The 24,519-nt window shown below is 42.6% G+C and overlaps 1 protein-coding gene across 1 annotated transcript in view; it reads left to right on the top strand.

Annotated features, from left to right (window-relative positions):
• Window positions 1–24,519, top strand: part of ABCA1 (ATP-binding cassette, sub-family A (ABC1), member 1) — a 67,548-nt gene that overhangs the window by 4,393 nt on the left and 38,636 nt on the right. The window contains exons 2-4 of the mRNA XM_009875393.1: window positions 1,238–1,331; window positions 5,891–6,032; window positions 6,920–7,041. Of these exons, the coding sequence (XP_009873695.1) occupies window positions 1,238–1,331; window positions 5,891–6,032; window positions 6,920–7,041 (358 nt within the window). The remainder of the gene's footprint in view (window positions 1–1,237; window positions 1,332–5,890; window positions 6,033–6,919; window positions 7,042–24,519) is intronic.

The raw sequence follows: 24,519 nt of genomic DNA, 5'->3' as shown, positions 1-24,519 counted from the left end.
TATGCCTTTTGGGTGGAGTTGCCATCTGATTGGACATCAGCCCTTAAATGTACCTGTGAAGAGTCATCCTAGATGTTTTCCTCTGCTGGATCAAGTGGCATTTGTTTTAATGCACTATTTATTTTGAGGTATGGGAGTCACCTAGAAGTCTCACCTCGAAGTCTGCGTGGAGTTCCTTGTACTTTTTGTCAAGAGCCTAATTTTAGCTGTTAATAGTGTAACATGGGAAAACACATTTGTGTGTAGAGATTCTCTCTCCCACTAGGTTGCAGATCTTATCCTATTTGGCTTGTAATAAAAGCTACATAGACATATTACTAAAAAAGACTTCTTTTGGGAAAGAAGGACAAAAGATTTCTGTTTACTTGACAAAGAGTTTTGGTTTTTCTGTGTCTCGTATCCTACCTAAAATGCATGTTTAGACAACCTTTCTGGAGTGGGAAAGGAGAGGTGTGGTTGGTGAAGCTCAAGGTTGAGAAACCTTAGCTTGAGTCTTGGAAGATCTAGGCTGAAGTGTTGCTTTGTGCACAAGAAAAAAAAAAGTTTTCTGTGCTTCAATTCCTGGTAAAAAAAATACTTTGCATTTAACAAGTCTTTCATATATTCTTTTCTAGTCCCTCTAAATAACTGAGTTCTTTGTATCTTTGCCTTACACTCACTGCCTGTTTATAGGCACCCTGGGCTAGTGGGTGCTTGCCTTTTTGGGAGCAGAAGTACAAAAGAACGAAATAAAAAGTAGATATGAGCTTAGTCTTAGTAGCTCTCCTCTCCTGTTACTAATATACTTCTGCAGCACTGGAACTGAAAGATTTGGCATAGCAATACACCAGCACAATTTTCATGTCTGATGTGTTAGGGGAGAAGCTCAATGGTTTGCTGTGAGAATCTGATGAAAGTACTTCGCACTTCCCACTACCTCTAAAATACGAAGCCAAAAATTCAGCTCATTGCTAGGAAGGTTCCTTGGGAGGTTTCTTTCAAGGGACAAAAAGAATTAGAAAGAGAAGCCCAAAGTAGCCCTTAAACACATCCAGTTTAGTCCCATAACTGGCACATATCAATGAGGAAAGCCTGTAATTCTTTGCAGATTATCCTCTGAAGCTGCAGAAACAAACTTTTTGGTCCTAGAATGCATAGTCAAACAAAGTGAGGCAGTGCTTGCAAAAGTAGTTTGTCCTGGAACCTCTGTTCTGTCCTGTACTTTGAATATGATGTTTTAATACTCTATTGTTTCCAGTTCCAGCTGCTGATCGAAGTTGCCTGGCCTCTGTTTATCTTCTTCATCCTGATCTCTGTAAGACTTTCATATCCGCCCTATGAGCAACATGAATGTAAGTACCAAACACAGCAGCTGCACCCAGAATGCTTGTTTTTTTCATGGTTAGCAGGTAGTAGTTCAGCTGGCAAGATGCAAAGAGCAGGGACAGTTTTTTGTGTACCTCAGTCAGAAATCTTCAGGGAATTTTTAGTGGCTCCTTTCCTTCCACCTTGGGGACTGCAGTATCTGACAGGTCAGTGTTCTGACATGTCAGTGTTGCTCTGTGACTGCACATTTTTACTGTTTTTCTTGCTGTTTCTCTTTATTTTTAAAATTTTTTTTTGCTTGTGTGGGGTGTTTTTTGTTTGTTTTGATTTTGCTGTTTAATTTCTAATGTATTAGCTGAGAATTTCTGCACAACTGTGACAAGTCTGAAAAACCCACTGTCAAGGGTTAGGGCGGGGCCAGCCACTAGAGGAATGACAGATGCTCTCTATTAACCCCTCTCACTCCCGAAAGGAACAGAGAGGGAACGAGAGAGATTTATGGATTAGTAAAAAAACAGTTAAAACAGCTTTAATGAAACACTAATAATACTCATAAGAAAATAATGCAAATAATGTATACAAAACCAATACTGAAACTCCCTTGATGAGTTGCCATTGATGCTGCAAAGCAGGCAGGCACTAGGGAAGTCTAGTTTGGGATTGAATATGATGTATATGGAATGGAATACTTTGGTCTGTTTTGGTTCATGTGTATTTTCAGCTCCTCCCTGCAGGTGCAATCTTCTAGCTTATTTATGGGCCACTAACGTGGGGCACAAGATTTAGCAGTTACCTTGGTCTCTATAGGAGCAAGTGTAAGGAATAGTCTTTCTGCATACCAATCCTTGGTAGCAGCTGTGAACACGAAGTGCTATAACTACTAAAAGCAAACACTGTCTTCAGGAATGTGCTGTTAATTTAAGAAAGTGCTCTTGAAAGAGAATTAGCTGAAAACTAAAAACACCGAACAGAGAATTGGTTCTGTCTGAGCTCAAAGACAGAACTCAAGTCTTATTTCTTGTTAATCTGCATGTGACTTAGCACAAAGAAAAGGAGTGTTCAGATCTGTAAGAAGGCAATCTCAATTTCAGTTAGTAAAGTGGGTTGATGTACCACTATAAAGAGCACAAGAGCAATTCCATACCTTCTAACCATTAGATTGTCAGCTCTGTATTCAGTAGATGCAGCAATCATATATTTGTGGGGAAAAAGTATTGTGTTTTTCTCTTTACATACTGAATGGGTACATTTCTGTTTTTCTTTCAAAGCAAGCTTATTCTTGCTCTGCGAATGACAATCTTTAGGCCTCTGTTCTGGTTGCCATTTGATTTAGGAAGCATGACTTGTTTATTAGCAACATGCTTTGTCTCACTGCGGTTGGTGACAGGCTTGTACCGCTGACTGTGGAAGAGCTCTTTGTTTGTCTTTCCTTTGCCTGATTACTTCAAGGTAAGGTCTAAGGGTCAGCACAACGTGATTTTGGAGGGTATTGTGAAGTGTTTCATTCCCAAAGGGAGTGAAGAACTAGAGCACTTACCCTGTGATTTGTTGCACTGGCTGGGGCATTTTATGCTCCTTGCTGGGCTTTCAAGCTTGCATGGTTCCTTTCAAAGTTGGACTGTTAATATTTGCAGTTGCTTATTACACTTTGGATACTGCTGGTTCCGTGTGCGGCCTAACTCGCTTTCTGCGGTGCTTTGCAGGGTAATTGAATTTTCCCTAAATTAGATCTCATACTTTGCACAACATTTAATTGTCTCTTTCTGAGTGGATGTTACGGTGGCATTAGGGGAGATACCTGTAATATGGGTGTAAAACTCAAGAGAAGCAATAAGCAGTCTGCTCAGCTGGTGTAAGTAACTTGCAGCCTCAGTGGTAATTAGACTCAGCTGTGGCAGTGCTGTACATGAACTCAAACCTAGCAAGAGCTGCCATTTTGTGGAGCTGTTTAGATTGGGCTTATTAGACATTAGCGTACTTTTAAACCCTTTGCTTTGGCACCCTGATGTCACAAGCAGAGTTTTGAGTCTTCCACCTGCAGCCCTTTTTCCTTCCTGTTTATGTTGACCGATACTATCTTATCTGTCTTCTCCCCATGTTGTCATTGGGAATTGTAGAATGTAGGGCATTTGTTAACTTTTTATGGTCAACTCCTCTCAATTTTTTCAAAAGCTGCTGAGAATAGGTAACTAAATTATTTCATTTAAGTCTGGGCTGGTTTCACTGAACGCTCACTATTGCTGACAGATACGAATGTGTTGTATAGTGGAACTTCTTTTGCTGAACTGTGAGCAGAGACAGAAGGAAAGAAGCCTTGAGTTCAAAGTGAACTCTGTGGCAATCATGTGGATGCCTGAAGGGAAACAGGATCGTTATCTGTAGTGGCAGTGCTGTATGCTGTTAGGAAATCACTTGCAGGTAATGTCTGATGATAGCAGTAACGCAGCTGCATGCAGGTGCTTTGTAGCCTCTAGATAGCTTCAGTATTTTAATGGCATAGGGTTTTTTTTCAACAAGCAGATAAGAATTTCAGTTCTCTTTTCCTGTTTGAGGAGAAGAACCAATGACTGGTCTGTTTCTGTGGTCAGACTTCCTAGTCAGGATTTTTTTTATTTCTAGGAGCTTAGCCAAGTGAGGAACTTTCTGTGAAAACATGGGGGAAAATTTTGCTAGCTCTTAAGTGGTAGTTACATGACTTTCACCAGACAAGCCAGAGAAGACATCTTAGATTGCTGCTGAGCAAGATGGCTGACTTTGTCTTGTAGAGCTTGACTTTTCTGTTCCTGTAACCCTTTAAGATACTCAAAATGCATTTCATTTGGGGGAAAAAAAGTCTGACAAAGCTACTTAAATCTCCACTGAAAAGCTAGATGTTTGCAGCAAAGTCATCGAAAACAGTGTGCTGTTCTCTGTGTAAATCATCTGACTTAAGACTGGCAGATTCCTGCTTTATTCTTCAAGAAACCACTGTTACATGCATCACTCTCTACAAAAAAAAACTTACTATGAATGCTTGTACACCTTTCATCTGTTCATATTGCTTTTAATAGCTTCTTTGAATTCTTAACTGTGTAAAGTAAAAGGTATGGAGAAGAGAGAATGTGGTTCTCTGTGAAATTTTACAAGGACTCTGAAAGTCTTAGTGGTTTTATTTTCTCCCACCCTAAGCCCCTCAGCCAAGAAGAACAAAAAAGCAAAATGGAGCAAAAGTCAGATCTCAGGTAAATAGCTTTTCTATTTTAAGCAGAACTGAGAACAAGCAGTCCCCTGAGTACTGGAAACAATGAACTTTTGGTTCCATTACCTTTCTTCTGGACAGAGTCTGTGGCTTTCTTCAGGGAGGGCTGATAAGCTCCCTGTTATCCTTCAGCCACCTACATAAACCAGCCTTACTGTAACTCATCAGCTTTGTCCTTTGTTCCCACTGAGACTTTGGTACTGTGGCTTTTTTGTGGCTGTGGAGGCAGGGAGCCAGCCCCACTCCATGTGATTGCAGTCATGATAGGAGGACGAGGTGGACACGAGGAGAATATGCCTACTGTGTGCTCAGAGCCTTGAGCTCCTCCTTTGAGTACCTGTTAGAGATACTGAGGAAGGGACATAACCTTCCTTTGTGCTCCCCTCTCTCATGTAGGGGTGAGGCAGTGAGTTTGTTTGCAGAAAGCAGCCTGATGACTTGACTAAGGTACAGGATGATACATGGGAAGCCTTCCTTCCTCTCTTGTTGGAGGGTGAAGGATTCATGAGTTGCCTCAGTGGCATGCTGCTGGAGATCTGCCACTGCTTTAACTCTTGACCAGCATGTACAATGCAAACAGGATGTAAGCTCTGGGCTATGACTTAAGTAGGTCTTTAGTAGTAAGAGTTAGACTTTAGCAAAGAAGGTTTGAAATATGGCAGGCAGGTGCCTAAATGTTTTTTGAACCCTCAAGTTTTAAGCCTGTCTGGAAACCACGCCAGTACAGGAGAGCAATGACCTACTCACTTCAGGGAAACCAGCACAAGCATCGACTCCACAAGGGAGTTCCTTTGATGTTTACAATGTACACCCTTCGTTTGGTGTTTATATGTATGTAATCAAGGTGAGTGAATTTTGAAAACCAGAAGGACTGAATAGAGGTATTCTGGGTCTTCATAATCCAGACCCTGACTGGCGCTGTTGATCTGGCCTCTAGCCAAATTCTTATGTTAGTTAAGCATTCAAATCCAGGGAAGCATGGCTGGCTAGAAGCATGTGTGTGCATGTGCTCACCACTGACAAGCTTTGGAGTTGCCTGCTGTTGGTCATTACTCAGCAAGAAATGCTATATTCCTGTTAACAGGGCCAAAAGCAGTGCTGCAAAGATGAGAGTAGCAAAGAGCTTCTCCAGGCTTAATGAGGTGTAGTTTTTTGCTGAAGGAGGCTAGAGCTGTGTGTGGAACTTAATAAGAAACTTTGAGCTCATGTTGTTGGCTGTTCTGCTCTCTTGGAAGCAATCTGGGGCAGTGACCAGCGCAGGGTTAGCATTGCCCTCCCAGTGCAATGCTGTGTAGTAGTGGCTTGTATCTGTGTTTCCGTCTCCTGACTCATGTGTTTCTGTTCAAGGTCACTTCCCAAACAAAGCTATGCCTTCAGCGGGAACCTTGCCATGGATACAGGGGATCATCTGCAATGCCAACAACCCTTGCTTTCGCTATCCAACTCCTGGAGAATCCCCCGGTATAGTTGGAAACTTCAATGCCTCCATGTGAGTCTGCCTGTTTTTTCCTAATCTCTGTTCTTGGGGGAAAATGTGGAAAAGCGTATTTTGAAGTTGCCAGCTAGCTGTGTAACTGTATACTATCGAAGTTTTTCTGCTGCTTCTGAAGTACCAAGCTCATCAGCTACCAAGTTTAGAGAAGCTAGCAGAGAGCTGGTGGGTGTGCAGTAATATCTCCAAGTCCAAGCAGTTGAAGCTCTTGTTGAATGAAAAGATGGGCCTGGGTGAGGAATGAGTCCATTCTCGTATCAGTTGCATAGAATTGGCCTGTAAAAGGGCAAGGCATAAGCTCTTTTTTTCAGAGACCCACCTTCCCTGGTTAATGAACCTTATGGACAGTGTAGAGCAAGAGACAGTTGAAGAGTAGATCTAGGGGATACTCCGTGACACTTGTCATCTGTTACCAGCTTACGTGTTGCAGGAAACTCAATTTATGGCCAGCTTCCTGAGACTCTGCCGTGATTCCCATGTTCATGCTGTCAGGCCAGTTAGGCTTGATGAGGAGTAAAATAAATCTGCGACCTGGAGAAGCATTTGAAAGGAGCAAGGGCATACTTAAATTATTGTGCTTCTAAGAGGAAGCAGCTTACAGGCAGCAAGAGGCATCTCCATCCCAGTCTTAAATAAATGCTTTCAAATGAATGAAAATTCCAAATGTAACTTTGTTTTGACCTTTCATTAAGAGCTATCTGTTACTGTTAGGCTCCTTGAATTGTCCCAGGGTGGTCACCTGAGAAAGGGCTTATTATCCTGGAGAGGACAGTGGCATGTCTGAAAGGGACTGAAGTTTGGAATTGGTAGATAAAAGTGAATCTGTGGTTGCTGGCTCACAGGGCTGATGACTGCTGGTTGTTTTTGTGTTTACATGTCACCAGTGTTTCCCGCCTGTTCTCGGATGCCAAGAGGTTGCTCTTGTACAGCCAACAGGACACGAGCATAAAGGATGTCCAGAAGGTCCTGGGAAAACTGCGCAAATTGGGAAACTCCGCTGTCTCAGGTAACTGCATGCTAGAAAAAGCCACCTCTACCTGGCATTTCTGGTCTAGTTAATTCTGCGTGTCTGTCAATTTCTGAAATGTACTGTAGTGGGAATATGGATGGTTATAATTTACAGCTCATCTTAACTTTTCCAATCCTGCAGAAATACCTTAACTCTCCTGTGTCAGAGCTTTGTGTGCTCTTTAGCTTCTTTGGTGGAAGAGAAAAGGGATGGTCTGTAATGGCAAGAATAGCAGCTGTTTTGGATGTGAAATTACAATTCTCAGCCCACTGAAGTCAGTTAAAATGCTGACTTTCTCAAAGGAGTTAAAGTAATGCACCTTTCTGGAAAACACTGGTTAATTTGCTCTTTTTCAGTGAAGCAGTGAATTCAGGACAGCTGCAATTCAGTGCTCTGCCCTCTGAGCTCCAAAGGATGGTGAACTGGAAGAAAGCAGATGAGGAAAAGCTGATGTTGCCCTCCAGTTTACAAACTTAAAGCTGATAATTACCTGACAATGAACTCTCCATTTCCCTTCTTGTTTGGTGGGGTTTTGTTTTGTTTGTTACTGTGTGATGTAAGATACTTCATTCTCTGATATTATCTGGCAGGATTTTGAATGGCAGGGTTCAAAAGAAAATCTTGGGTGTTCGCACAGCCCCACTTGCCATGAAAGAGAGAATCCTTCCATTTTTATCCTGAGTGAGGTCTGGTGTGCCTTTCTGTCCCGTACAGATGAATGCCTAGTGTGAGACCACATGGGAAGCTTAGAGCAGAGCTGGTACTTAAAACAGCTCTGCCTGGTCTTGGTAAATGTGGCAATTCTCCAGTTATTGCCAGGTCTGTCTGGCATGGGAGCTTGTTAAAGCTTTTTTGGGTACTCTTCTCTGAAACACTGTCTTGGCTATTTTGTTGGTACTGCATGTCTCTGTTGGAAGTAGTGGTTTATGAAGAAATAGAGCAGGGAACACAGCCATCGAGTGTCTTCACCTACAGCCCCTACCACATGGAGCTCTGTGAACACAGGTGGTATTTGTGTTATGTAAAAGTTATCCCTGGTCTTAGAGTTGTCGTTCTTCCTAGCTGTCTTTGAGTGTCACTCAGGCAGGCTCCAGAGAGAACAGTATCTGACCTGCTGTGATGTGAATATAGTGTCTGTGTCCTGAGCATGTTTTTAAAGCAGAGATGTGTTTTTACATCCTTTCGGGAGTTGCTCAGTACATTACAGATCACTTTGAAATCGCATGTATTGTTAGTGGCAGGTTGGCAGATGTGTGCTGATTGTATGTGCAGACAAGAACTGTGCAAGTTCTTGGATATGTAACTCTCCTCTCTTACCTTCAGGGCTGTGCCTAATCCTGATATGAACAGATCTAAAGGTGCTACTGTGGTTTACTTACTCTTGGAGAATTATTTGATGCTTTTACTTAGGTATAAGGGGACACTCTTCCTTTCTGGGCCCAATAGCTATACTGCAAGGCTCCACTTTTCTTACCCTGAGGACTGGAAAATGGCATTTTCATGCTTTTAGGTAAATCTGCAGTGTTTTTAAGGGTGAGAGGATAGAGAGCGAACACTTTGTGTGAAGATAGACACCTAAGGAACAGAGCAAAAATGACATAAGATGGTTTGGCTTGGTGGTCTTGTGGGAACAAGGTCTCTCTGTCAGAATGACAGATGTTGTTACTGGATTTTAAACTTCATGCCTGCGGTAGTATCGGGAAGTTAACTCTTTCAGAGTGCGTACTGGTATATTGTATTGAAATATGAGGTGAACATCAGACATGGACATTTATGAGAAAACAATAAAATCCACAAGCTGAAGCTCTCATTGCTGGAAAAGTTTGAGGGGGAGGAGTGATTCCAAGAAGTATTTCGCATACGGAGTATTGTACAAGTAGAAACTCAGAAGGCTCTTTTTTCTCTATACTGTAAAGACTAACAGTCTGCAAAAATAAGCCTAAGAACAGTCATCAAAGATCATATTTCTATAACAAATTACTTCAGATGCTTAATAAAAAACTCAAGCCTCTGTGTCATTAAATGACAGACTGCCCATTGTTGGTATGGCTTGCAAGAGACAAAGCCTGTTTGTTCTCATGATATACTCATTTACAAAGCCTCCATCTTGGGGGTCCCTGCTTCCCGCTCCTTGGCTGTCTGATTCATTCTCTGACAGTTTGCATAAAACAGCATCCTGTAATCTTAAAGTACTTGTGTACTTGTGTATTTATGCTTAGCAGTGCTTAGATTCCTGTGCAAGGAAGGGAACTACAGCTTAACCTTTCAGCTGCTGTTGACACTGAGGTGTGAGAAGTGTTTAAATCCTTTCCTCTCTCTGGTGTTTCCTCTAGTGACTGGGAACCTAAGAAGACAGTAGGTACAGATGCCAGATGTAAGCACACCTCCAAACTTCAGAGCCCTGCCTTTAAACATGTATTTCCCCAGTTAGCAGGAGAAGTAATTACCTGATGAGCTAATAAATGAAAACATCTGTAATACCTCCTCTGTTCCAGCTCTGGACCTGGAGCCATGTGGATCGCTGGTGCAGACAGATGCTGCTTTGGATCTCATGTTTCCCTGGTGGGAGGGACTGTATGCTCCCTATGGTGTGATGTGGGCTCTACTGGAGTCTCTGCAGCTCACTCATTCCCTGTCATGTGGATGAGGTGACCCTCCTTCCTCACATGCTTCTCGCTGCTGCCTGATGGCTTTGAAACAGGCTTCAGGAGGTGATCTTCCATTACTAGCATGCAAATTGGAGCTGTGGTACAGATTTTGTTCTAATACTAGTCATGCAGACCATGCATGCCTGTATTTGGCTTCACTTGATTGAATCTATTTTGAGAGCATTTGCTAAAGTGCTTTCACTTGAAGCTTCTTTAAAACAACTCTCTCAGACTAACATTCCAGGTGTGATGTGAGATTAGGCAAGTGCTGAATCCTGGGGAAGGGAGACTTGCTGCTTAAGATGGCAGGGTGCTTACACAGGTCCCTGCCAGTCAGTGTCTTTATTAAAGACAAGGTAGGACGCTAAGGTTTTGGTCAGGCAGTGCTGTGTGCCCATGCCAACAGGCATTGTATCTCAGTCACTTACTGATGAGATGGTAGGTAATCCCTTGTGACAACAGGCTGTTAGTCCAGGAGTTTGAGGTGAGGCTCCTGTTCTCTGCTGCTCTAACCTCTAGAAGAGCTCTCTGGCAGAGGGAGGGGGAAGTGTTGTCAGCAGGGAACAGCCCACCTTTGCTTCATGTAGCACCTTTTCTGGCCAGGATGAAGAACCTCCTGGTGGTATGAGAGGGTTCAGCACAGGCAGCTGTCACGCATACACCCCATACAGGATGCTGCTGTTTGTTCTGTGGCTGCTTCCAGCAAGCCCTGAGCAGTGAAATCTACGTGCAGGCACACACGTGCCTTAACATAATCAATTTTACAGATAGGAGCCAGGTCCCCTCTTCTCGGGACTTTTTACGTCTCTGACGAGCAATGTCACCAAAGTCTTCAACACTCGTGATATGGCAGAGCACAAATCTGAACAGAGAGTCAAAGACCTTGGTGACAGCACTTCCAAGAGCATGACATGGCTGCTGGGATCGCCAGCAGCAGTGGGTTTGGCTCACTGCTTGCAGGCACTGGGTTTGTGACTGGCCTTAATGCTGTTTCAGGAAAGGATAAAGTGTTTGCAAGAAGGAAGCTTTCCTCCTTTCTTTGAAAGGTGGAGGTACAGCTTGTGGTTGGCTCTGAGGCACACTTTATTTCTTCCTTCTCTCTACAGGGCTTCCAAATGCTTTGTTCTGTAGCACCATGGGATAATAAATCAATCAGTAAAATTAAAGCCACCTTTACAGTTGCACATTATAAGCTAGACTAGCTGGTATTTACTTTGTTGCTCTTAGCTTTCAGTGCTCCCAAAGGGCGTGTTTCTTATTTTTCTTGAAACTAGCCCAACTAAACAAAAATGTAGTAGTAGGCAAACAAACATCACATAAGAAATTACATCAGATCTTAGGCTATTATTCCACATGTGCCCTGCCTTTCCCATTTTTTCAGTGAACTAGTATTGCTCATGGTGCAGGAGGAACATCAGCTGGGTGGCATCCTCTGCTGTTTTTGCATCCTGCTGCACAGACATCTAGGTCTTAGAACTGAAGGAGTTTGCAGCCCATCTGAATGTTGCTGTAATGGTGGCAGGACAATTTTTACTGCCTTAAGACAGGTAAATCAGTCTTTCAAAGAATACTGCTTCAAGGATGGGAAGATGCAATGAAGAAATCTTCCAGCTGGTTAGTAGGAAAGATAATAAGGTAGTGTGCACCTGGAGATAGCAAGTAGACTTGTTTAGAAGGTTTTAACGAGCTGTTCGTCCTTGGGGGTGTGTGGAACCAGACCTAAGCGGGGCTTTTCTAGTCAAAACCTTGTTAGGGAGATTAGAGGGTACGGAAACATCAAAAATTGTTAATGAAAGGCTGAGAGCGAGCCAAAATTAAATGTGGCAGTGGAAGATGGCGACTACCACTTCAATTCAGAGTGCTGAAAGCTCAACACCCCCCCACCCTCAAAGAACATGCTCGCTAATTTACATGAGAGGTGAGGCTAACTTTAATATACTGATCCAATGATGACTGTAACTGTTATCACTAACCAGTAATTGTAGAATTAGTGGCAAGTTAGGTGTCTTTATACTAATAAGTTACAAACTAAGTATGTTGCAGTTTTCCGATGCAGTATGCTGGTTTCATCTAGCATCCACACTTGGCCACCTTTGCTAGTAAACCAATGTTGGCTTACTAAACTATCATTTGTCTTAGACGGTTCTTTACTGATAGTTTTTGCTTATAGCGGCATGGCCAGTGCTAATAGTGCTACTTTTATTTAACGTGTAAAGGGTGACTGGAAGTTTGGCCTGAGGAGCAGCCTTAGGAAAGGCTTTCTGGCGATGTGTGTCCTACTCTATGATCATCAGAGTGCTCAGGCAAACAGGATGTTGTCCATTACCTGCTGGATGACATTAAGGTGGCAGCTAACTCCCTCCTCATTATTTTTTCCCTAGCAAAAATTGATCCCACACCCTTAAGCTAAACATTCAAATTGATTCTTACACCTGCTTACCTCGCCCTAATTAAGCTGGTTTCCTCCCTGACTTCCCTTGGCAAGGATCCTAGCAAAACCCAGCCGGGTTAGAATGAGGACTAATGAACTGTATGTCCAAGTGGCCTTCACTCGTGAAAATGCCTGCAGACACCAGTGGTGGCAGGGTGGCATTACTGCCATTGCACATAAATATACAGCTGGGTTCTTTGATACTGCACTCCATAGTGATGCACAGGTCCTTGTGTTTCCTGCAGTCTGAGCAAAAAGTTGCCAAAGATGCCGTCCTGTGGCATCAGTAGAGAGATCGTCTTGAGTTGTAAGGATGGGTAGGAAGACTACTTTTTCTCTGTTTTCAGTATGGGCTACTTGGTGTTACCCCTCAGCAGAGCTCCCCAGGGTGTTCCTGGCTGCTGCTGCCTCCTAGCCCAAAGCTTCCAGCTGGAAAGGGGAGCTCAGGGCTATGCGAGAACTGGTGTAATTTCTGCAGGGATAGAACAAGTGGAAGGAGCTGCCAGTACCAGGTGCTTGAATTGCCAAAGGGTTTTGTAATGTGACATATTGACTGGGCAGTTAGAGAATTCAGATACGTGTGGCAGTTTTCCCCCATTTGCCTAATTAATTTTTTTCTTCAAATCACTGGCTCACTGAGCAGATAGAGACTTGAATGTCCGGAGATTTCTTTTTTTTGGAAAGTAAATGGAAGTTGTGCCGGTGACTGCAGACCTTCTGGAAAAACCTTTCCAAAATGTTACTGAAAGTGCACTCTAAGTCCCTTACTAGTAGTAGTAACTAGTAGTTACTACTAGTAGTAACTAGTAGGTAGTGGACAAAGTTTCTGTGTGAATCCATAGGAGACAGTTGGTTTTTTTTTCTGTCTTAAACTGTGTGGCTGACAGTCAAGAGATATGCGAAGGTATATATAAAAATTTCTGTGGGAGTGTGCACACCAGGCTATGTGTTGGGCAGGTAGCTATGCAGCTTTTATTAATAAGGTCGTGTGATATTTACTGAATCACACAGTTACACAGTTAATGCTTTCAGTAGAGTCTGCTTCTGCTTTCCTTAATATTTTGAAGCCAAAGATGAGATTGAAGTAATAAAATTTTTAATGTAGATAGAGATTTAGGCACAGAGCTCTGCTGCAGCATTAGATGTGTTGCCAGGAGAATCATACGTGTTTCCTGTGGGGCCATACATGAATTTTCAGAGGTTTCTTTGTCTGTAACAGCATTGTTATTACATGACTAGTTAAAGGTTGAGATGGGTAAACAGATACAGCATAATGTGCCTAGCTGTCTTTTGATGCTGCAGAACTAGACTTCAGTGCCTGGTTTTGGTCTGAACTGCCCTTCTGCTGAGATGCTGCTGAAGTGAGAGTTTTTAGAATTAAGCCAATTTGGATTCTACGTAGGTGGGTATGGGAGGAAAAGACTGAAATCCTTTTGAAAGTGGAATTGAAAAAATCCATGCAGTGTTGCATTAAAACTGGCCTTGCTGTAGCATCTGCACTGTACTGACAGGAGTTTTAAGAAAAAAGTTTCTGAGAATCGTGTCACAGAAGACTGTGTGAACCCTGTTAAAAACGTGAGGAAAATCACAAGTGTCTTAGTGTTGGTCTACCCTGGTGAAGGGCTGCACTGGCTGTTTGTTTAACACCAGCTGACCTGATGGTGCCCACTAATGGTCTGACTGCATGTACACAAGACAACAGTGCCCATATCTACAGTGAACAACACAGCTATTCCAACAGATACCAAATCACTGTACCTTGAAGGTACTGTCTTTATCTTGCTGTTAACTCATCTACATAAAGACACCATGGTAGAAACCCCAGAGATTGCTTACTGTGCATGTCACAGTATAAGTAATATTAGCATGTGCTACAAAAGCAAGACAGTATTAAAAAGTTCTGAGTGCTTTCTTTAGTCTCCTAAAACTCTTCAGCCAGGTCTGTCAACAGTGACCTTTATTTTGAACCAGTGAATAAAATGGAGAGTGTTAAATAAACAATTACAACTTTCATACTCTCTTATTATCCCCTCTCTCTTTGTATGCAGCCTTATCTGTTCAAGTTGCTAATACCAGCATTGTGTTGCTGAAAACTTACATTCAATGTTGGCTTCATTTTGCATTTATCTTCTATATTTTTCACTCTGATACAATTTCTGAATTTGTTCTCAGTGGCTTCTAATCTCAGAATCTCAATAAATTTCTTGATTTGTGCGGGATTGCCCTTGGTTTATTTAAGCTACAGTCTGAGGTTGGTTTAATGAGTGGGATAGAGACTTCACATTGAGCCTGGTGACAGTAGTCTGCCAGGAAATTTGTACCTCTGTCATCTGGTGAAAAGTTCATCTTTCTTGGAGGAATATCCATGGGGCTGAGCTCTCGCAAGAGTGGCAATTATAAAATTGCCACAGTTGGAAAAAGCCCTGTCCGCCTCTGCGTCTGACTTGCTACTGAGGCCGGACTGCCTTATCAGGATCTAACCTCCCATATCTCTCAAGTTAATGTTCAGCTTTGGAGCCCTCTCTAGTAATATACTGCATTTTATCTTCAGTGTACTCTCCGAATACTTACTACCTAATTTTTATGGCATTCATAGGAATTAAATAAATAAACAGCTGCCAAGGAACTAGAGCCTTCACTCTGAGACACAGTAGGATATGGCAGTTTTCAATGGAGTCAGGATGCAGTAAAAAGCGATAGCTTTGTTTCAACATCAACAATATTTCAAAGTTCATTTTTACCCAGTCAGGAGGATGCTTGACTGAATTTTTTTCTTTTTGAAAATCCATGGAAGTTCAATTTTTGTAGGCAGCCTTTTTCATGGGAAACAGAGGCTGTTCTATTTAAATATTTTTGGTCATAAAGTAAATAAGTGCTAGTGCCCGAATCCTGGCTAAAATCAAACAATGTATTCTGCCACCTCATGCTGAATTTCTGTAAAGCTTCAGCAAACTGTAATATTCTTCACTTCCAACTGTGGGGTGGATTGTTTTGCTGGGGTTTGGTTTTTTTTGGTGTTGCTGTGTTTTGTCATGTAATGTTTGTGTCTTGTTTGAGATGTGTTTTTTAGTTTAGATTACAGGTTTTATGCCTGTATCACACTTTGCATATGTTTTGCTTCCGAAATTCCAAAGAAGTACTTTGAAATTGAATTCAAAAGCTGCTGAATTGAAAAAAAAAAAAGTGTATTTTTGTGTTAATAATTAACTGAGTTTGTTAAAACTGTCTATTTCTTATGCCTGTGTGGCATGAAATCCTCAGCTGATGACAAATTGGTGTAGGTCTGAAAATTTAGTGGAATGTAGCTCATTTATTAACTGCAGATCTTCCCCTAGCTTTTTTTTTTTTGTGCTGACCTGGCAGCACTAAGCTGTATGTAGAGGACATTCTGACTGATCTGTGACACACATCCTCTTTAAACAGCTGAAGTTTCCTTCTCTTTTTACTTTAGCTTTAGTTTTAAGGATGGTGCAATAAAAGACTCTTCTAAGGGATTTTAAATAAAGACCATTTCCTGTGGGTTTTGGTTTCTTTCGTCCTTCCCTGAGCCTTTCTGTTCTTTTAAATGTGTCTTTTTAGAGGAAAATATTACCTGAGTTAATCCTTAAATGCATTTTTGGTTGACACTCACAGAAGGTTTGCATGACTGCAGAAAGTCAGAACTTAATAAGCCTGAACTGTGACATCTGAGGAGGTCCTTTCCTTGTGGTTCTCCAACTATTCTTGCAAGTGCAGCTGAAATACAGCTGGACAATATCGGAGGGTGACTAAGCATACCAGAAAGGGATTTGCTGGTGGGACAAAGATTGCTGTGAACATAGCAGTATCTAAAGTCTGAGTGCATGTTCTGACTTGTGCCAACCAGCTGCGTGCGAAAGCAGCAGGTGTTGTCTAACCAACACAATGATACTTCAGAGCAGTAGGAAAAAGAGTGTTTTGCCACTTGAGGCAAACTGTAGACATGGAAGCATGTTGCCTCAACAAATTTCTTCATAGCAAAGGCACAGCAATGCGACAACATGATCAGCAGCCATCAGATATGCCTGCTCACTTGTGTTATTACCCTGTTCTGTTCATATATTTGCCCACTGCCCAGCAGATCGGGGAAAAGTGTGCTGTAAAGGCAGAGAATTCAAGACCATGGAATAGCCCTTCAAGACCACAAGTGTCTTTGCCTGCCTGGTCTTTTTTTTTTGCCTTTTGTGCTGTCTCTTGCGGCTACCTGAAGAAAGTGCAGATAATTTTATTAATGCATCCATATAAACACTGCTGAAGACCTCTCCAGCAGTGTACACTTGGTTTTTTTTCAGGTTAACTCTACAGCCTTGGTACTCTGGTACACAGAACAAGCTTCCTCAAGTAACAAGAGGCACTGCTCACTTCTGTGTCTACTAGGAATTTTCCTGTGTTCTCCATATAAAACACAGAGGACACTGATATTGGCGCAAGTACTCCAAGGCATATTTTTAGCCAGCAGGCTATCTCAGTACTAAAGGGAGGGAATGACTAGTGTATTGACAATCCAGAATAACACCAACCTGAAGGACGAGCTCCTCAGACTACCAAGGCAGGGCCTGTTGTGAGAATCTCGATGTGAGTAGCAGCGTATCATCGCACTTAGGATGCAAGACATATGATCTCTAGCCAAGACTTCGTGCAAATTTGGGCAACCCATGCATACTAAGCATCTACTTCTCAGTCTTTTCCAAAGACTGAGAAAATTGTTCGACTATTTTCAAGTGCTGTTGCTCAACAGTCTGATTTTTATTAGGGAAGGTACTGAGTGGTTACAAAGGCTGTCCTAGTCTAGGCAGAGAAAACGATTTCTTGTTTTAGTGCTGAAGCTTGATTATTTTCTTTTCTCTTCCTTTAGGCTTGTCTCAGAAACAAAACCAAACTGCTATCCGTAAGGATAACTTTCCAATGACCAACTAAATTGAAACTCGGGAAGCAATCATGGGATGTTGAAATAATTTACATGTAGTTTTGTTTTCAGCACAAGTAGATAGTGTTTCTGCTTAAATTAATTGGGCTGTTAATCCTTAGCATTTTTGCTACCTCCTGGTTGGTTTGACCCTTTGTTCTAGAAGTGGCTTCTGCTGTTCTGTGCTACGTGAAGGTTATTAGGACTTAGTGCTAAATCCAGAAGTGACAGGCCTTCTTCAACATAAGGGAAGCAAGAGCCACTATCATCTGCTGACTTGATATCATGTTAAACTTTAAGAGAAGCAAGATGTGAGTCAGTTACCTCAATCTGTGACCAAGGGAGAGGAGGGGAGCTGTGGCAGAATGAGGCTTCACACCCGAGGGAGGGGTGCTTATGTAAGGCAAACAAATAATAAGTATGAGACAGTCAGGGTGCTTTGATCCTGGATAGCTCTGCCTGCCATGTTGCTTGAGGTTCATCATTACCCATGCTAGTTTTGTGGGTGAAGCCTTTCAAACGGGATAGCTGGTGCAGTGAGAACTTTCAAGGGGCACGATACTGCTGGAGTGGTTCTTCCAGCTTGTTTGGGGATTTAAAAATAGTTCTAATATAGTGTCTTCTGTTTGCATTTGAAGCAGCAGTCTCCTGGCTGCGTGCTCACGTAGCCAACTCATGAAAACCCTTCTGCTGTTAGTAATGGTCATTTCATTGATTGAGATGTCCCATCCTGCTTTTTCCTGTGACTTTAATTTCCACTGAATTTAAGGTCACTTCCAAGTAAAGAAATTCTGGGCGGGGTCCTCTTTGATCACAGCTCATACTTTCAGCTTCTGCTTAGCTCCATGCATTTTAATAGTATAATGTCATTCCTTGTGTGCTCAAGCCAGTGTTTGGCATTAGAGTAGTGTTATGTGGCTGGTTGTGACAATGGCACTTGGTTTCCAGTCTGTCTTTTGATGTTTATTTTGGTTTTAAATGTGTTTTGCTGTGCCTGGGTTGATGTCTTGAAACATCTGAAATCTACATATTATTTAGGACATAATGTTCCTAGTGCAGTCAAAATGCAATTTTAACGGCAAGTCCTTACTTTGTCTTTTTAGAAGCACTTCTCTTTCTTGCAGCTGCATTTCACCTTTAGAGACCTTTTCCATAGCCCTGTACCAGCCTTCAGTGTGTTCTGTATACCACTCCTGAAAATAATTTTGTCGTAATAATAAAGTATTGTATTGGGTCATATCTGAGGTCCATCTTCTCTGTGGCCAACAAGCATATTCAAAGACTGAGAAATTTGCAATTTGTCCTTATTTTGTGAAAATTAATGGAGAGTTTTCAACCAGTTAACATGCTGTTTGAAGCTCTGCTTGGGATTTGTTTCTTAAAGCAATACAGTGACAATACTTGGGATGTTTCCTCTAAGCCTGCTGCTTTTTTTTTTTTCTCTTCCTTCCCCCTGCTCCACTGCTAGATGCATGAATACTTTTTTTTTTCTATTTTCTTTTCATTGCCAAGCTGTTTTTCACAGTTGTCTGTGTTGATAACAGAATTTGGCTTGCAGTTGCAGAAGATGTGAGAATATCTCTTCTGTGGTGTTACACAGGGCATGGTGGAAGTGGTTGGGTCCGTCCCTTCCTAGACAGCAGCTGTGCAGGTTGCATTTGCTGGCAGGACTGCTGGTGTCTGGCCTGTGGCTTTTGCTTCTGTGCCTTGTGTCTTTGCTTTCTCGTCTTTTTGTTGTCCTGTGCCTTACAGGAGAGGGGGCTGATGACACTTGTGACTTACAGTACTACGCAAAGAGAGGTGTGAACCTTGTGTTAGCTGCTGACTTTCCATGCAGGCTGGAGATGGGAGCTCACCTGGTTTAAATGGGCTGTGTGTCCTTGAAGCTAACACAGCCCCAGTGAAGGCTAACCAAGCACTGCTCTCTTGTGCGTGCCCCAGTACATGGTGTCAGCTCTACTTTCTGCTGGAGTGATTGTGCTGGCCATGATTATTAAAGCTCTTCTAAGCAAGAACAGTGACCTGTGGAGGAATGGAGGTGGTTCCAGGGTTTGCAGTCCCAGGATCACAGGGAAGGACTGGGCCAGTCACACAGTGTTTCCCTTTCTCCCAGGAGAGACCCTGTCTGCTGGAGATAAATGACAGGCTGCTTCCTCTCTGCTCACATCAACATTTGGCATGGCAAATATATGAAGGTGATGGCTCTGGCTAAGTGGGTGCTTGCTTGAGTGTTGTCTAGTGTCTGAAGAGGCAGCATGTTACTCATCTGGTAGACCTAGGGCAGAGAGCTGTAGCCTGCCATAAAAACAGGTCAAACCACAGCTGCAGAAAGAAGAGCACTTTGACTGCGAGCGAATTAGGCTTGTATTTTCACACTAGCCAATCCTGCACAACAGGCCTGCTGAGCTGCTTGATTTCTTGTCAGCAAGTCAGGGTACAGCTGTCCAGCTTGTTCAGAGGACAACTTTAGCTCCTCCTAGTATCAAGAGGGGTAGTCAGCTCTGAGAACAAACAATTCCTACCACACAGGGCAAGGAGTGCCTTATAGGAAAAGGAAAATGAAAACATAGTAATTACTTTTAAAAAAGCCCACCACAAAACAACACCAAAACCCCGAACCACAAAAAACCTAAACCAACTAAACAAAAAAAAGAAAAATGGCAAAAAAGCCCCCACAAACAAAACCCAACAAAACAAAACCTCCCAAAACAAAATAAGTCCTTAAAAGTTGCTGGTGTATTAGGCTTTCTAGATGTGGTGTCCAAGGTTAGGAATGTAATGAGAGCAGCTGAAAGCTTGCTGCCCTGCCAAACCCAGCACTGGCCCATCTGAAAGGCTTGATTTTCACGTTGTAGATTGGGCTCGTTTACTCAGTAGGGTACTATGCTGTAACCGGCTTCACCATTAGGAGACCCGTGTTTCCTCTAGATGATTGTCAATTCACAAGTCATTCAACCTTTGGTTCAACTGTTGAACTTGTTTGAAAGTCCATTTTAATTTATAGGAAATAGCTTCAGCCATGTTTTATCTATAAATCAGTGTTGTGTAAAGAGTGTGAAAAAGCAGTAGAAGTGCGTTCCTGAGGCATACTTCCCATACACTTCATTGAACAATTAATGCAGAATTCCAATGTATGAGAGAATCCTGTGGCAGCACTTTGCTTGCTTGCCTGCTGTGGTCTTCTCACGGTGGGAGCGTTTGCTGAAAGCTAAGGCAGATTACTAGCCATAGTCCTTCTACTGGTCACATGCTTCAACTACTGAAGCTCCAGCTCTTGGTCTCAGCTTCAGCTCCTTCAGGTGTTTGCGTCTTGCAAACAGTCCTGTTGCTGAGAATATGAACAGTGAACAAGTGATGCCCCAGGTGACTGCAGAACCTTCTGACTGTGTCCTCTGGTTGTGCCCAGGTGCTGTGGATTGGGTTTACACAGGCTTGACAGCCTGCTGTGCAGTCAGACTGGTATGGGTATCTGACTTTAGTCCTTGTGTGAGTGTTACAGAGGTGCCTAACACCAACCTCCCTTGCTGTATGGTTTCACCTATGTGGGGAACTGGGAGCTGTGAATCTGAACTCCTAGTGTGGGGTGAAGAAAATGCCTTATTTACACACTTTTCACTCTTCCTTGCTTTACTTCTTCTGTTAGCTGATGGAGACAGGTGCCTCAGGTGCTGGGAACACATTTGTCTTTCCTGTTGTCTTTGGGCACTTGTGGAAACCTGCTGATTCTCAAGAATGAAGCTAAAGCTTCTCATGCCCTGTACTGCCTCTTGATTTCATCTTGTTGTGATGCCTTAAAGCTGCTGTTAACAAAAAATTATTGGGTTGCCCTCTGAGCAGTTTCTGGTGGTGAGAAATAAAGGGTCATAATTTAACATCAACTTCTCTGTTGCCTTGCTGCTTGACTGTGAGGGTTACAGGCTTAGCCAGAGCTGATAAATCCTCCAATTGCAATGGATATGCAGAAAATAATGTAACTGTTTTCTGCCTTGCACTTTCCATCAATAGGAGGTGAAATCCCCTGAAGATAAATAGTCATGTTTGTAGATTGAACACACTGTCCTACTTTCCTCTTAGCTTCTGAATTAACTTATGGCATGAATTGCCTCTTCCTCTACCCATTTTTTTGGTAGGGAATTTTATACTTGTGAGCTTCACATGCCAAATAGTAGATCTGACTGTCACGTTGTTTTCACTGAGCTTGTTAGTTTTAAACTGGCTGAAAATCTGTTTTATTGTAGACCACGGACACAAACCCTTTGGGCAAAAAACTCAGAAATTGAAGTCAGGCTTGGTGAGCTTTGTACTCTACGGTGGATTGAGATATGTTGAAATACCACTTGAATGCCTTTTATTTTTAGAAGGCAGCATTCAGGATATGAAAACCATAGCCACAATTTCCGTGGTTTTTTTTTTTTTTTTCAACCCTGTTTAATTTTAAAAGAAACTGTATCATTAAGTTTCTGGAGGAAGGTATGAACCCTCTGTGCTTCCAAATCAAGCAAGAAAGAATGGGGGAGAAACCTGATAATAGTCTTGCTCTGTAACCTGTCCCCACAGGCTTTTTTTGTCCCACTTGTTGGTGGATCTTCCCAGTATTGCTGGAAATGGTCACTGCTTGCTGTGAGACCTGTCATGGTCATACTAGTAGTAAGATCGACAAATTAAAAATGGTTCCCAGGAGTGGCTGCTCTTGCACTTTCTTGCACTGAGACACCTTTTGAACTTGTGAAAGTAAGTGGGGTTGTGCCTCTAGAATGTGCATGCTAAAATACCTCTGGCTGTGGAGAACATGTGGACCATGGATGCTTTCTTCACTGCATAATCAGTGCTTCAGTTCTGATCTACATGGACAGAGAACCCATATAACACTGACTTGCAATGTTTTCTAATGAACAATTTAACTGATTGATTGATTGAACTAGAAGTGTGGAGATTCTTTTTCCTTTGTTAATTCATGTGGATGTCTTGAGCTCCCTAAGTAGGTGTTTTTTCTCTATTGTCAAAATGATTTGATACTCAAGCAAGGAGTAACCAGCCTAGGTCTTTGCTCAGGCATTGAGGTGCTGGAAGAAGTTGAGCTGTCAGGAAAATGTAATTCTTAGAAAGATTTAAAGCAGTATGTCTGTCCTGCAGGAGATGATCTACAACCTGCAAATCATGAGTTTCTGGTTTCCATACCAAGAATGCAGCCCCTGAGGTCATTTTGAAATGTGTGGAAATGAAGGACGGCTGTGCCTTTCATGAAGTCAGTATTTATGAAGTGCTGCCGTGTGCGATTGTCTAATCTTGACCTGTGACTTCAGAGAGGAAGGGTGCTTTTGTGGTTAAGGCATAAGTTGTCCAGCTCTAGAAGCTCTTAATTCTGCTGGAGGCACCCCTGTGTGCCCATAGGGAGTACCTTTCTCCCTGTCCTTGGGAAATCTACTTGTTTTTTGAATGGGGACTGGCTCCTTCTGTATTGCTCTGCAGTGCCTGGGCTCAAGCTAGACAGAACAAAAGTGTTTCAGCCCCACTGGACCTGCTGGCACTGAAGGTTATTTGCATGGCTTATGAACAAGGCCTCTGTTTAGATTCTCTGCTGTTACTCCCTTGAGGTCAGGACTGAAACTATAGAAGTTCTCTACCAGGAGCACTAGCTACCTCAGTATTCCTCCTGCAGACATTCATCCCAGCACGGAATCAGTGAGGTGATTCACATCACATCTGACTGTCTATGCGCATGGTTGCTCAGTTTGACTTCAAGTTCGTCTCCACGTTTGTGCCTGAGGATTATCTTGGTTGCTGGGACCTGAGGTTTTGACCAGGAGGGTGTACCCTGCGGTGGTCATGGTAAGGGCAACCTGCGGGACTGTGGCTCCCCTGGTTTTAGGTTGAAGATGAAGGGGAGAGGAAAGAATGCCTGTGTCAGCAAAAGTACATGGAGAGACTTCTCTCCAGTGTGCTGGATGGATGCCGCAGCTGCATTGCTCTGTGCCAGCCAGCTTGATACGAATCATAGAATCATAGAATGGCCTAGGCTGGAAGGGACCTTAGAGATCATTTTAATCCAACCTCCCTGTCATGGGCAGGGACACCTCTCAAGCAGCGCAGGCAGCACATGGGGACCGAACGGGGATCGAACCCGTGACCTTGGTGTTATCAGCACCACGCTCTAACCAACTGAGCTAACTGGCACCCTCTTGGTCTGTCTCCAGTGTGAGAGAAGATGTGTGAATTAAATCTTGTTTGAGCTGACATGTTTCACCTCACAGTTTTTAGATAATTTGGTGGTGTGTCTGAACTTTCATGGCACGAGAATATTGCAGCTGTAGGTCTCCAACTGTAAAATGTGTTATTCCATGCCAGATGTCTGCGTTATTAGGTGAGCTTGATAGTAGTGTTAAAAAGATTTGCCTGTTGCTTATGTTTTCTATTTTTGGAGGAGTTCTAATGCTCTTGTATTTCCTTAGGCCCTAGTGGGCAAGGAGTCTTGAAGGACAATGGCAGGTTTCAAGAAGAAACCCGTGTTAGCTCTTGTCTTCTTGAAATATCCAGGGCGGGAATTTAGGCTGATTGCAATGTTTAGTGCTTTTCTGTGGTTTCGTTTGCAAGTCTTTATGGATGGCTCTGTGATTGAGGGTGACTACATAAGACTTACAGCCGCAAGTTCTGGAAGTAGGACCAGATGGGGTGCGAGAGAAAAGGCATGGTAAGAAAGACTGGCTTAGGGCACTGCAGTGAGACCACGGTGTTGGGATTCAGTACCTTGGTCTCATAGAGCTTCCATGTGTGGTCTTGGCCAGCCAAGGGTTATGTCCAGTGAGCTTGGGTTCATGACCAGCTGACTGGAAGCCCACCATTGTCCCATGAGCTGTTCTGATAACTTTACATTCTGTTCCCTTCATGTTTTCCTCCAAATGATGATGAGAACTGCTCCAGAGGTTTGTAGGAGGTGTCTTGAAAGGCAGCTTTGATTTTCAGCAAATTCTAGTGCTGAGTGAGTCTATAAATGATTGGCATGACAAAAATACAGAGTAGATATGTCCTGTTAATGTTGGGCTGGTTCTCTCTTACTCCATATTGTGATTACAGACTATCCAGGTATAGCACAGGTTGCTTTCCTGTGAGTATGTCCCCAACCAAGAATATCCCCTGTTTCCATGTGGCAAAAAACCAAACAAACCAAACCTGCAAAAAAAATCCTAGGCAAACCTGAAAACAAAACAATAATGGGGAAACATGAAAACAGGAGAACTATTGCTTGGTTAAGTTTTTTTAAAAAGATATGTGACCCTTTAAGAGGAGCTTGAAAAATGTTTTAAATGGGGACAGATGAAAAATTAAATGAAAAATCTTGCAAACATCTGATCTCTGTGCCTTTAGCCAGTTACCCCTTTGTTCATCCGAGTTTCTGAAATTTCGACTTGATCTCACCAAAAACCAGACAAACTGCAGAAGTGTTTAGGGAGTTTAGTGCATTTAGGAAGTAACCA

Source organism: Apaloderma vittatum, unplaced genomic scaffold (genome assembly GCF_000703405.1).
Source record: "Apaloderma vittatum isolate BGI_N311 unplaced genomic scaffold, ASM70340v1 scaffold358, whole genome shotgun sequence".
NCBI classification, from domain to species: domain Eukaryota; kingdom Metazoa; phylum Chordata; class Aves; order Trogoniformes; family Trogonidae; genus Apaloderma; species Apaloderma vittatum.
The sequence above is the reverse complement of the archived record's forward strand: the minus strand, read 5'-3'. Positions and strand labels throughout refer to the sequence as shown.